This window comes from Vulpes vulpes, chromosome 12, assembly GCF_048418805.1.
Source record: "Vulpes vulpes isolate BD-2025 chromosome 12, VulVul3, whole genome shotgun sequence".
Taxonomy (NCBI): Eukaryota; Metazoa; Chordata; class Mammalia; order Carnivora; family Canidae; genus Vulpes; species Vulpes vulpes.
The window spans coordinates 24,837,990-24,850,463 of record NC_132791.1 but is presented as its reverse complement, the minus strand read 5'-3'; the positions used below and the strand labels follow the sequence as shown (position 1 = coordinate 24,850,463).

Here is a 12,474-nt window from a genome sequence, read left to right as displayed (position 1 = left end):
TTCCTTAGAGGGACGCCTTGGTGGCTCAGTAGTTAAGTGTTTGCCTTCAGCTCAGGGTGTGATCCTGGAGTCCTGGAATTGAGTCCCACATCGAGCTCCCTGCATGGAGCCTGCTTCTGTCTCTGCCTGTGTGTCTGTCTCTCTCTCTGTATCTCTCATGAGTAAATAAATAAAAATCTTAAAAAAAAAAAAAAAAAAGCTTTCCTTAGAATGGAATGTGATTAGATTTGCTTATCTTTCTTTTATCTTTTTTTTGTAAGACCGTGAATGAAAGCTGGAATGCCTTAGCAGCCCCATCAGATAAGCTATATTGCTGGAATCCCAAATCTACATACATTAAGTCACCGCCATTCTTTGAAAACTTGGTATGACTTTTTTATTTTTAACAAAATAAGTTGTTCTCAAAAGCTTTCTTTCCTTATGAAGTCTACTTCATTACTCTTTGCCCTTGCTTTGACTATGCATTCCATTGAACCCTTTGCAAAGCCGAGCAGATGATCCCCGGGAGAGCTCTGAGAAGCTGGGGTATTTGGCTCTGTGTGCAGGGTGAGGCTGCGCAGGGACGCCCTGGCGATCCCAAACTGCCTGGACATAGACCCAGAAAAATCTGAGGGACAGACTGTTCCAGGGAAACATCCCCAGGCCTGCTGTATTTAAACTTTCTACTCAAAAAACCAGGAAGATCTTCCCTATAACTGATGATCAAGGAGTCCGTGCTCCCTTGGATGTGCCCTTGGGTGTAAAGAGGAGGGGAGTAGAAGTCAAGGTTCTAGTTGGCCTCGGCATCTGAGTTCCGTGGATGTGGAGACGGGAGGGCCATTTGCAACTGCATCCCTCTGCTTTTGAGGGAATATTGGTCCCAGTATTTTGCCTCCATTCAGGGATTGGGGGGATGTGAGTGTTTTGACCAAATTCACCTCACTTTTCTAAGCACCCCTGATAAAATGAAAAAGCCTAGAATTTTCTGTGCATCAGTGAAGGGCTGTCGTCCAGTTCGGGTTCCAGGAACAGGTAGAGAACATTGAGACTCCCCTGGTGACTTGCTGGAGAAAAGCTGAGCTGGCACTGACCTGCTGTGTTCTTTTCTAGACTCTGGCTGTTCAGCCCCCTAAATCCATAGTGGGTGCCTACGTGCTGCTCAATTTGGGGGACTCAGTAACAACTGACCACATCTCTCCGGCCGGAAATATCGCAAGGAACAGCCCCGCCGCTCGCTACTTAACTAACAGAGGGTGAGTGTGAGTGACGGAGAAAGACTAAGGCAACTGGAGTGAACGAGGCCGGCCAGTATTTCTCTTCTCACCTGTTCTCTTTTGACTCAGACTGTGGTTTTTCACCGAACCCCGAGGCTTGATAATCAGTCACCCTTTCTGTTTGCTGCTTCCCAGCCTCCTTGGGAGATTCCATCGAGGAAACTGCAGCAGAGGGAAGGGCCCTTCCTTCTGAGCAGGGGCCCCGGGAGAGCTCACTGTGGGCCCTGCCCCCAGGGTGCTAACGAGAGAGTCCAGGCTCTGCTCTCTACCGCCCCGCCATCAGTGGGGGGTGCCCCCTGCCATGTCCCCCAAGCTGTTCACTGCCGCTTCCTGGGTGTGACACATAGTTACTGCGGATTTGCCACCGACAGATCCATTTACCGATCCTTCAGTCATAGAGTGACCTGAACAGGTACTATACCAGTATTATCTAGTGTCCTCTAATACCCCCACAGTGACGAGTCCGTCCCAGATCTGACTTTCCATGAAAATCATCTGGGGAGATATAAATTCCTGGCTCCTGTCTGCACCTCCTGAGTCAGCGTCCCCAGGGATGGGACCCAGAGCGAATCTAAGAACAGAATCCAGCATCTTTTTCATTCTTTCTTTCCTTCTCTTTATTTTTTCTTGCTTTCTTCCTTTATTTAATTTTATTTTTTTCTTTTCTTTGTCAGTGGGAGGAAAACTGCCTTGGCCGCATCTCACTTAACCCAGCAGCTAACCTGTTTACTTCACAGCTCCCCATCTCCTGAGCTCTGCTCAGCCCCCTGCCCCCACCCCTCACCCACCCCACCTTGGCCCATTCCAAGCAGGAGAGTTAGTCACATTCAAAGCAGGAGGAGTCCACGTTCCCCAGAGAAATGAGTGCTGTAAGTTTCAGAAGCTAGCCCACCTCTAGAGCAGATGATGCACAGGAGTCGAACTCAAGATTTTTTTTTTTTTTTTTTTTTTTTTTTACGTGGGGCAGCTACTCTGTTAAACATGTGAGAATTTCTATACAGAGATGCATACAGTAAGATTCTAAAGGGGTGTGACTATACTTTGAATGGGAGAGGGGTATTCGAGAGGGGTCAGCGAATCTCTGCTCTTCCCCTCACCCACTCTGCTGTGGCTACCCTAATGGTTACTTTGTTTATCGAATGTTCCAGGCAAGGCCAAATACCCTTCTGCCTGACAGCCTTTGCTTGAGCTGGCTGTTCGTTCCTCTTGGATGCTCTTCCTGAAAATATCTGTCTAACTCCTTTGCCAGTTCAACTCTTCTCCATGAGGTCACCTGCACCATACTGCTCTTCTCGCCTTGATCTACTTTTTTTTCCCTTCCCAGTTATTAACCACAGTCTGGTAACACTTATGTAGGATGCTCATTTTTAAATTATGATTATTTCTTTTGTCTCCACCATTTAAAATGTAAGCCCTGCAAAGGCAGAGATCTTAATCTGTCTTGTTCCATGATCTATCTCAAACCCCTAGAACAGTTCTTGGCACATGGCAGGCTCAATAAATAGTTGTTGAATGAATGAATGAATGATTGGGAGAAGAGGATTCACCAACAAACAGGGAAACTGAGGATGAGGCTGGAGAAAGAAACTAAGGAAGCGAGCAGTGATGAATACTTTTTTTGATTGGTGATTGTTGACACTTTTGAGACATGGACTCTTTAGGGAATTGAATGGAAAAAAAAAAAATCATACCTCCCTAGGAAAATGCACATATTCCCAACATTCTGGATACAATTTCAGGAGTTTGTAGACACGCTCACCTGGTCCTATAGCCCATTCACAGACTCTCTCAATCTCCAAATCACATCTCCCCACAAGATCAGATTAACACTCGCAGATACTTCCTAGCATTTTAAGAAACAGCCCAGTGAGATGATGGCAGTGTTAATTGTAAGTTGTTGCTGCCATCACAGAGTATCCTTTGACTCTGGCCCATAGACAGGATTTTTCTTTGATTTCAGGACCAGGAAGAGCTCTTCTGCCTCTTTGGCGCTGTTCTGATTTTTATTTTATGAAAATTGTAAATCATGTTGCCTGTCATGTGTCTTGCCCGATACATTGAGTTCTTGATAACTTGAGGACAAATTTATACCTCCTTCCAGTTAGTTTACAGAATGTACTTTATGTTTCCTTCCTTCTTGGCTCCACCTGACTGGCCCACACTGACTCCTCTTTGTTTCCTTTTTCTTACCCATGTTTAATATTTTATCTTTTGTGAGATTTTTCAGGCTACTCTAGTGAATCAGGAAAATAAATACTCATTCGAGTTCCTCCTGGTTTTTCTACACAGATTTATAAGACTGTAGTTGACCCTGGGAGAATGTTGACTTCCCCGTTCCACTACCCCACCTCTACCTCTGACTCTTCCCCTCAGCAGAAGATTCAGGAACAGCTTTTCTGCCTTGGAGAGCAATGCTTAGTAAACTTAGCGAGATATCTAGGTTGTGGTTTTTTCCTCTTTTCTTGATGGAAGCTAAGTTTTCCTTTGCTCCGGTCACTAACCTAGCTCCTCTCTTGCTTGCATTATTAGCTTGACTCCACGAGAATTCAATTCCTACGGCTCCCGCCGAGGTAATGATGCCATCATGGCACGGGGGACATTCGCCAACATTCGCTTATTAAACAAATTTTTGAACAAGCAGGCACCACAGACTATATATCTGCCTTCTGGAGAAATTGTGAGTACTGTGTCTTTATCACCTCTGGGTGGTTGGGTATTTACACGCTCACTTGCCTTTGGGTCTCATTTTTTCATCACAGCCCCATGCTATCTCTTGTGTCCAAGAGAGTTCATCACTGATAGAGGTGCCCTTTAAACTAAAACTTTCTCTTCCTGCTTAGAGATTCTACTTTATGGTCTAACTAAGCCTCATTTCCTGGGAGTTGAATTTACAAAGCCTCTGGGTGAAATTTCATCAGTTCAGAGTATTTGAGGGGGAGCTTCCAGGTTAAGATAGAGGCTATTTATCAACAGGTGCTATTATTGTATGACTTTATTAGCATTTAATTGAATTCCCTGTCCCAGTAGGAAAAGAAGGAATATAGAGGCCCGTGGAAGCCTGCTTGGGTGCCATCTGGAGTTGGCCTGTTCCATCTGGAGTTGTTCATTCCCAGAGGGGAGGCATGTGAGAGGCGGGGAGAGCCTGCACTTTGAGTCAGACATCCCAGCTCTGGAGCCTTCAGCAAGTTAATTCCCTCTCTGAGCCTCAGTTTTCTAACCTATAAAGTAGAATATCTACCTTGTAAGGCTCTGAGGCTTAAGCTTAAATGGAATGATGTGTAGAACATGGAGCAGGGTGTCTGACGCATGTGGTAGTCTTCGGCATCGCTTCCCTTTCCAGCAGATGCCATAAAGCTGCTTGAGAACTGTTTAAGTTACCTGAGAAATAACACTCCTGACTCACTTAAAAATAATAATAGCTAGTATTTCTATGGAACTTACTATATCTCAGGCACTGTTCGAAGCTCTTTGCATATATTGACTTATCTAATCCTCATAACACCCTTTGAGGTAGGTACCACAATTGTTCATCTTTTGAGATAATAAAAATAGAGATGAAAACCCAGGGAGTCTGGGGGTACCTGGGTGGCTCGGTTGGTGGAGTGTCCCACTCTTGGTTTCAGCTGAGGGTTGTGAGATTGAGCCCCACAATGGGCTGTGTGCTAGGCACAGAGTCTGCTTTTTTTTTTTTATTATTTTTTTTTTTACAGAGTTTGCTTAAGTCTTTCTGTTTCTCCCTCTGCCACTGCCCCTCCCCCCAAAAAAATACATAAATAAATCTTAAAACAAAACTGAGGGAGCCTGGCTCCAGTCAGTGTGGTTTACCACCACCCATACAGCCTCACTTGTAACATTATATTTTGGAAAGCAAACTCTTCATAGATGATCGCCAGGACCCAACACAAGATCAGTGCCCAGTACATAGTTGTTCAGTGAAGAACAGGGATGATAAACTACTAAGTAAAAAAGATACAGTTAGGTGGTGAAATGCCCAAGAGACCCAGGGGAAAGACGCCGTTATAGACACTGGGGGTGGGCCTCTGGTATACTGACTGTAAATGCTTATTTACAAGCCCTGCCATGACCTAGAACTTCTGGTCCAATGTTTAATGCCTCATCTTAAATAAGGAGACAGAATCAGAGATGAACAGACATCTGAGCCAAGCCTCGAACTTGAAAGACAGACCTAGACAAAGAAGAGGGGGTAGGGTAGGGAAAGAAAACAGAGGTAATACAAAGAGTAGAAGAAAACAAAACAAAAAAAAGTTTGTCTTCTCAGAATGTTGAAATGATTTTCTGCTGGTATAGAATAATCAGAAGACAAGAAAGGGCTCTTAAAAAATGATAATAATTTTAAAAGAAAGGAAGCGCTGTTAAAAAAAAAAAAAAAAAAGCCCCTACAAAATTTACAGGAAAAGTTGATTAGTTGAGAAAATCTTCTCAGAATATAGAACAGAAAGACAAAGGAAAAATTAGAGAAAATATAAGAAAATTAAAGACTGAAATGAGGAGGCTCAGCATCTGACCGGAGATGTTGGGAAGAGAAGAAAGGAAATTATCCGGGAAGTAACACAAGGAAAATTCTCCGACTGTGAAATCCAATTCCACATGACATCCGCTGAATACCCACATGATTATGGAAGAACAGCTCCACGTGGCATTGGTGTGAAGTTAGGAACAGCAGAGATAAAGATAAGATCTAGAAACTTCCAAAGAGGAAAGAACAGCTTATGTGCAATGTGCTGGGGATCAGAAGTGCTCAAACCAACACTGGAAACTTGAACTGGTTTGCACCCCAAAATTCCATGTCCCATGCTAAAGTAATAACACTTTCCAATTTAAAAACTTTGAAAATACTCCCTAGTCCCTGTCTCAGGAAACTCCTTGGTGAATGCATTTTACCAAAATGAGAGAATAAGCCAAAAAGGGAGAAGATGTAGGATTCAGAAAAAGGAAATGCAGGGAATCCCCAGGATGCCAGTGAAGGAAGATTCTTCTATAACAGGAATGTACCACCTCTAGAGAAGAATCAGTCCAAATTAGAAGAGGACTGACGTTCCAAGAGTGGTATCTCCATGGGAAAGATTTTTAAATGACAGACTACCTGATACATTTGAATGTCTTTAGAGAAGATAGTACTTCAGGCAGAGAGTTTGGGAGTTAATTGATGCAGAGGGACACAGAGACAGGTGAGTGCACATACAAAAAGAAAATGATTAATTCCAGTGGAAATTTTTCTTAATTACCAAGAAAAGGAAATCAGAGTACATCACTTGACTCCGCTATAACATTCACGTAGTCAAAGTAGTGCAAACACCAAACATTGATTTACCCAAAATATATGACATAATTATATTGGAAGGCTGGGGAGAGGGGACCTAGGGGAATGGTAGTTAATTAAGAGAACTAAATCCCCAGGATGCCTGGGTGGCCCAGTTGCTTAAGGTCTGACTCTTGATTTCAGCTCAGGTCATGCTCTTGGGGTCCTAGGATCAGAGCCCTGGGTCAGGGTCTGCACTCAGCAGGGTGTCTGCTTCAGGATCTCTCTCCCTCTGTCCCTCTTTCTGCTCACTCTCTCTGTCTCTCTCTCAGATAATTAAGTAAATAAAATATATTAAAAAGAACTAAATCCCCATCAAAACAGGAAATTGATAAATGATAACAAAAATGGAGAAATGAAGAACTGGCAGTGTAGGTATAATACTCAAGATCTAGAGGCACAATCTCACGGAAGAAACAACGAAATTTTATGTCCTGTTCTCTAGAAGAGAAAGGGAGAGTGCAGGGAGCCGTTGCTTTATAAGCTCCCCAGATTTGGGTAACGCCAGGTGGAACTAACCACAGGCTCTATCAGCCCACCGAAATGGTGATTTGTGAAAGCTTACTTGAGAGGTTGATTATACACCTTTCTAGAGCTTCTTTTGAAGGAAACCCTCTCTTGAGGGAGTTTTTCTTTTCTTTGTGTTTTGTTTTTTGTTTTTGTTTTTTTTTTTTTTTTTTTTACTTAAGTCACCAGGAAAAACAACTGTTTCATATCACCAGCAGTGATAATCAGATGTCTTCGTGAAGTCTTGGCTCAGCAGGATACTCTGAATTCTCGTGAGAAACAAATGAAGCTGTTTGTGCAAGATGTTTCTCATATATACCAAAGTATTAGTTAATCTTCTCCTGTCCTTTATTGATTTGTGCTTCCACCAGTGTATCTAGTGTCTCTGCCTTGACCTCCTTGTAGAAAGGTGACTAGTAAAAGTTTGCATTATGGGGCGCCTGGGTGGCTCCATCAGTCAAGCAGCTGTTCAGGTCAGTCTCAGGGTCTTGGGATCGAGTCCTGCGTCAGGCTCTGGGCTCCATAGGAATCTGAGGATTCTCTCTCTCTCTGCCTCTCCCCCCACTTGCACTCACTCTTTCTAAGATGAATGAATGAATAAAATGTATGTATGTCTGCATTTCCTATAATTTCAGAACATGTCACCCCTTCTTTGCGGTTGTTACCCTCCACAAGGGCCCATCACTGAGTCTCTGAAATGGAGTCAAAACCCAGGTTTATGTGGGACTCTGTTTTTTTTTTTTTTTTGGACTCTGTTTTTTAAGTTTTAAAAAAGTTTAATCAATAGAAGAGGGAAAAACAATCTGGTCTAGTTTTTTTCCCCCCCTTGATGCCTTAGGATTTGAATGTTTTTCTAAAACCAGGACAAAAATGAGGCCTTTCAGTTAGAAGAATATAAAATTCATTGGCAAGGGTAACTAGATGGAGTTAATTGGAAATTTGTGAAAACCAGGCCACTGACGGGTTGCACTTCCCTGTCAGCTCTGTGTTGACTTGGGCCACCAAAGACCTTTCTGACCCTGTGCTTCTCACCCAGTCTCCCTGGCCTGGGTCCACGCTCTCTCACCCAGTCCCCCCAGCCTGGGTCCACTCTCTGTGCCCGTACAGCCTCCGCAAACCTTGCTTTTCTCGTCCTCAGCTCGATGTGTTTGATGCGGCAGAGCAGTACCAGCAGGCAGGCCTTCCCCTGATCGTCCTGGCGGGCAAGGAGTACGGCTCGGGCAGCTCCAGAGACTGGGCAGCCAAGGGCCCCTTCCTCCTGGTGAGTGTGGCGGCGGGACCCAGCACGCAAGCTCGGGGAAGCGTGTGGTGCTTGCTTGGGTCCTGCCGCGTGGTGGATCCGGCTTTCCCTCCAGTGGTGAAGGGTCAGCGAGGCGCACGCTGGGTCCTTAGATCACATGGTCCTATTCTGGCAACCGTGGATCTTTGGGGTGGCTGTGGAGCAGTCGGGAGGAGGGCCTGTGCAGTCTTGGAAATCATTTCAAAAGTATGTATATAAGTCTTTTTTTATGGGGAAAAGTTGCATGGTTTTCCTAACATGCAGGCTGAGGACCGGAGGTGTCCTCGGGCCGCTGTCCCAGGCCAGCAGTGAGGGGGCCTGCCCCTGTGTTGTCTGCGGGAGGCTTGCGGAAGGGCCAGAGTAAGGAGCCTGGCCTTTGGACGGACTTTCTACAGCTGCTTTCTCGGCCTGTGAGCGGCGGCTGGCCTCTCCCACCCAAGGAAGCTCCCTCTGGGCGTAGACAGGGCCTGGCTGGCGCTGGGGGCGTCCCTAGGGAGACGTGCGGAGAGCAGACCGCTTTTACCTCCTGAGCCTCTGCTGGCCCAGAGCAGGGAAGAGTCCTGCTGCTCAGCTTTAATTCTGGGGGCGGGTAAGATGACTTAGCCGGTGCCAATCTCGATGATTTATGGCTCCAGCAAGTTAAGCCTTGGGAAACACGACGTAAGCTGACATCCACAAGTACCGTAAAGAACGAGGGGTCTGGCCGCAGCCCTCTGGCCGGCCGGGTTTCTGCAGACGTCTCTGAACAATACACCTGTTGTTTTGTTTTGTTTTTTAATCAAGCATTTTGCTCTATGGGGGGAACAAAAAATGTTCTTTGATTGCTTGATAATGTATCAAAAGCCTGCCTTTTTTGAGACCCGCGCAGCATGCAGCCAAGTGGGGAAGCCTAAGAGCCGATGGAGGGTAAGACAACTGGCACTCAGGGGGCCCCCCAGGGTCTAGACTCCTGTGCAGAACAGCTCCGGCTGCCTAAGCTGGGCCACTGAGCAGTGCTGGGCTGTTCTCACAGCAGAGGGGCCTAGACGACTGGTCGGCAGCCCTGCGCAGCCCTTACCCAGAGTAGGGACGTGCCCAGTGTAGTTTACGAAGCCTGCCACTCCCTCACCAGGGGAACATATGTGTGCATAAGTCCATGCAGAATATTTCCTGTTCGGAAGAACCTGTTCTTCCTCTATAAAATGATTCTTAAATTTGGAGATACCTGTGGGATTTTTTTTTAAATGCCTATGCCAGGATCTCCTCCCCAGAGGCTCTGGGGTTTAGTTGGTAGGGAGAAAGGCCTGCACACAGGGATTTTATAAGCCTGGTGATTCTAATATGTGGCTGAGTTTGAGAACCGGAGCTTTATGCCTGTGGTTCTCACTACGTCCAGGGATCCCTAGCTTCCTCTCCCCCCATGTGGCCCACCAAGAGGTTCTGAGCAGTATATCTGGGGTAGTACCTAAAGAATCCACATTTTTAACAAGCTCCCCAGGTGATCCTGATGCAGGGGGGCTTCAAAGTGTACCCTACATGTCAAGAGACCTTTTAGGGGTATCTTAATATTATATTACAATTAACTAATATTGAGAATGGGGTGTTCTAGTTAATCAGGTATCCTGGCTTATTGATCACTGCCATATGTTGCCAGTTATAGGTTACCAATAAAACTTACTTTATAGGAAGCTCAATATCAAGACTGTATCCAATGGAATTTGATCCTTGAAACAGGAATTGTAAAAGCAGCGCATCATTTACTTTCTCTGTAGTATGTCTGAACGTTGCTTTTTTGGTTAAATTTTTTGTGTCTGCACCGATGATAATAGCACAATTCAAGGGAAATGAAACAAAAATTGTATTGTTTTGTGGATTCCAGATACAATGGAAGTTTGCTAAGGGATGTTGTGTCACAAAGCAGCTAGGTGTGTGGTCAGACTGCATGGGCTCAGGTACCAGATACTCCCACTGAGTGTGGGTAGAGAGGGGACGGTCATAGCATCCACCTCCTGGGGCTGGGGGGGTGGCCGAAGGGGAGACCTGATGGCCTGCGGACCGCCTGTGAGCGGATGGTCCAGACCAGCTGCTGGGTTACAACTAAAGGAGCCGTTTAGGTAAACGACTAATTGGTACTTATAAAGAATTTAGCTGTGAGAAGACTTTGACTTAAGAAGCCTTTTGTAAAGTTTCCATGTATCTCAAGAAAATTGGGACTGTGTCCAAAGTCCTGTCTTGGCTCCTCAGGGAATCAAAGCTGTCCTGGCTGAGAGTTACGAGCGCATTCACCGCAGCAACTTGGTGGGAATGGGGGTGATTCCCCTCGAATATCTCCCTGGGGAGACCGCAGACACCCTGGGACTCACAGGGCGGGAGCGATACACCATCATCATTCCAGACAACCTCACACCTCGGATGAAAGTGCAGGTCCAGGTAAGCCGGAGCCGCCCTGTGCCAGGCCTGGGTGTACCGGACCGTGTGCTCACCCTCAACCCCGTCACAAGAAATGAGTGGAATCTGGAAGGAAAACCGTCACTCAGTAGGAGTGAGTCACACCTGGCACTTCTGCTGGCACCGGCTCTGCCTTCACAACACAGGACGACACCTGTTGACTGATGACTTAGGTCTGTTTAGTCCTGAAAGTTCCATCCATCCCTTCCTTGCTCCAGGCCGCAGCCAGCCCCACTGTCTCCTCGGACTCCCAGTCTCTCTTTAGCCCAGAGAAGTGTTAGAAGCTCGAGGAGACAGTACATTTTCACATGATCTGAAAAACACCTCTTTCTTATCAAAATGTGAACAGACACAACCCATTCCTGAGCCTCTCCCCCCAGGCCCCAGGTTTTGATTTGCCCAAAAAAAAAAGCGACAGCCCCCCAGGTGAGGCGAGGCAGGTGCCGAACCCCAGGGTCCCAGGGTGGGGTCCCAGGGTGAGCGACTGGACCAGCTGCCTGAGGGACAACTTCCTGAGACCCCTGTGGGCCTGAACCTCCCAAGGAGGGTCTGAAAACTCCCATCCCTAGTGTCACTGGTACTGCTGCCCCAAGAGGCCTGGCCCTGGGGTCCGGCCCCTCGGTCATTTGTACTCTGCCCTACTTTACTGTGCAGAGAAGTCGGCTGGGGGTCTCGGCCAAACGCAGCCTCGGGTTCACGGGGTCTGGGCAGGAGTCTCCCCACGGGCTGGTGGGCCGCCCCTCCCCACGGGGCTGCCTGGCCTCCCCCGCCCTCCCTGATTGTCCTCTGCTCTCTGTCATCGCAGCTGGACTCCGGGAAGACCTTCCAGGCCATCATGAGGTTCGACACCGACGTGGAGCTCGTTTATTTCCACAACGGGGGTATCCTCAACTACATGGTCCGCAAGATGGCCAAGTAGGTCATCTGCGCTGGAGCCCGCACCTGGAGCTGCGCAGGAGGGAGCGAAGCGCCACTAGCCAGCGGGCCTGGGTGCCGAGCGTCCCCTCCAGGGCGGGCCTCCCCGCAGGGCGCCCCCTTGCACAGGGGCGTGTGCTGCCCACGTCACCAATGCCGTTCTTCCAGGCACAGAATGCGCAGTCTCTGCATTCTCAATTTTTGTGAATCTTTTTCTCTTTTTCTAGAATTTGGAAGCTAGAATGGTGGGAATGTCGGTAGTGCCAGGAAGAGAAGTGAGCGAGTCTGTAAAGGAACTGACTACAGAATGTTGATTTTTCATTCTCGGCCTGTTTGTGTTCAGCTGGACACAAATGAGTCTCCTCAGAAGGCAGCCCCCGCCTCTCTTCTGTTCCTCTGTTCCCCTCTGCTCAATGAAACCTTCCCCTGAGGGGCTCGGGTCTCTGCATATTGCAGTGGGGCTGACTGACACGGTAGGCGAACACTTGCTCACGCTGCAAATCACAGCAGTGATTGCAATTCTTCCCTCTGCCTTTTTCCTTCGGGTGGAATGATCCAGACACCTCGTGGATTGGTCAGACACTGACATTTTTTTGATTATGTACCTTTTGATGGATCAACACTAAAAAAATGTGACGTTTTCTTTTACTCTCTTCAAAAATTTTCCCCAGAAAAAATTTTCATTTGTCAAGAGGAGAACTTTGGAGGTGGTTTTGGAGAGAGACTTAGAACATTTGTAATTTGAATAAGATTAAATCTATTTTCAAGGAAAA

The 12,474-nt window shown here is 46.8% G+C and overlaps 1 protein-coding gene across 2 annotated transcripts in view; it reads left to right on the top strand.

Annotated features, from left to right (window-relative positions):
- The window catches only part of ACO1 (aconitase 1), a 59,245-nt gene extending 46,771 nt beyond the window's left edge, over positions 1-12,474 (top strand). For both annotated transcript variants that reach the window (XM_072728124.1, XM_072728125.1), the window contains 6 exons: positions 261-365; positions 1,090-1,232; positions 3,783-3,930; positions 8,219-8,341; positions 10,583-10,768; positions 11,592-12,474. In XM_072728124.1, coding sequence (XP_072584225.1) covers positions 261-365; positions 1,090-1,232; positions 3,783-3,930; positions 8,219-8,341; positions 10,583-10,768; positions 11,592-11,705 — 819 coding nt within the window. In that variant the 3' untranslated portion in view covers positions 11,706-12,474. The remainder of the gene's footprint in view (positions 1-260; positions 366-1,089; positions 1,233-3,782; positions 3,931-8,218; positions 8,342-10,582; positions 10,769-11,591) is intronic.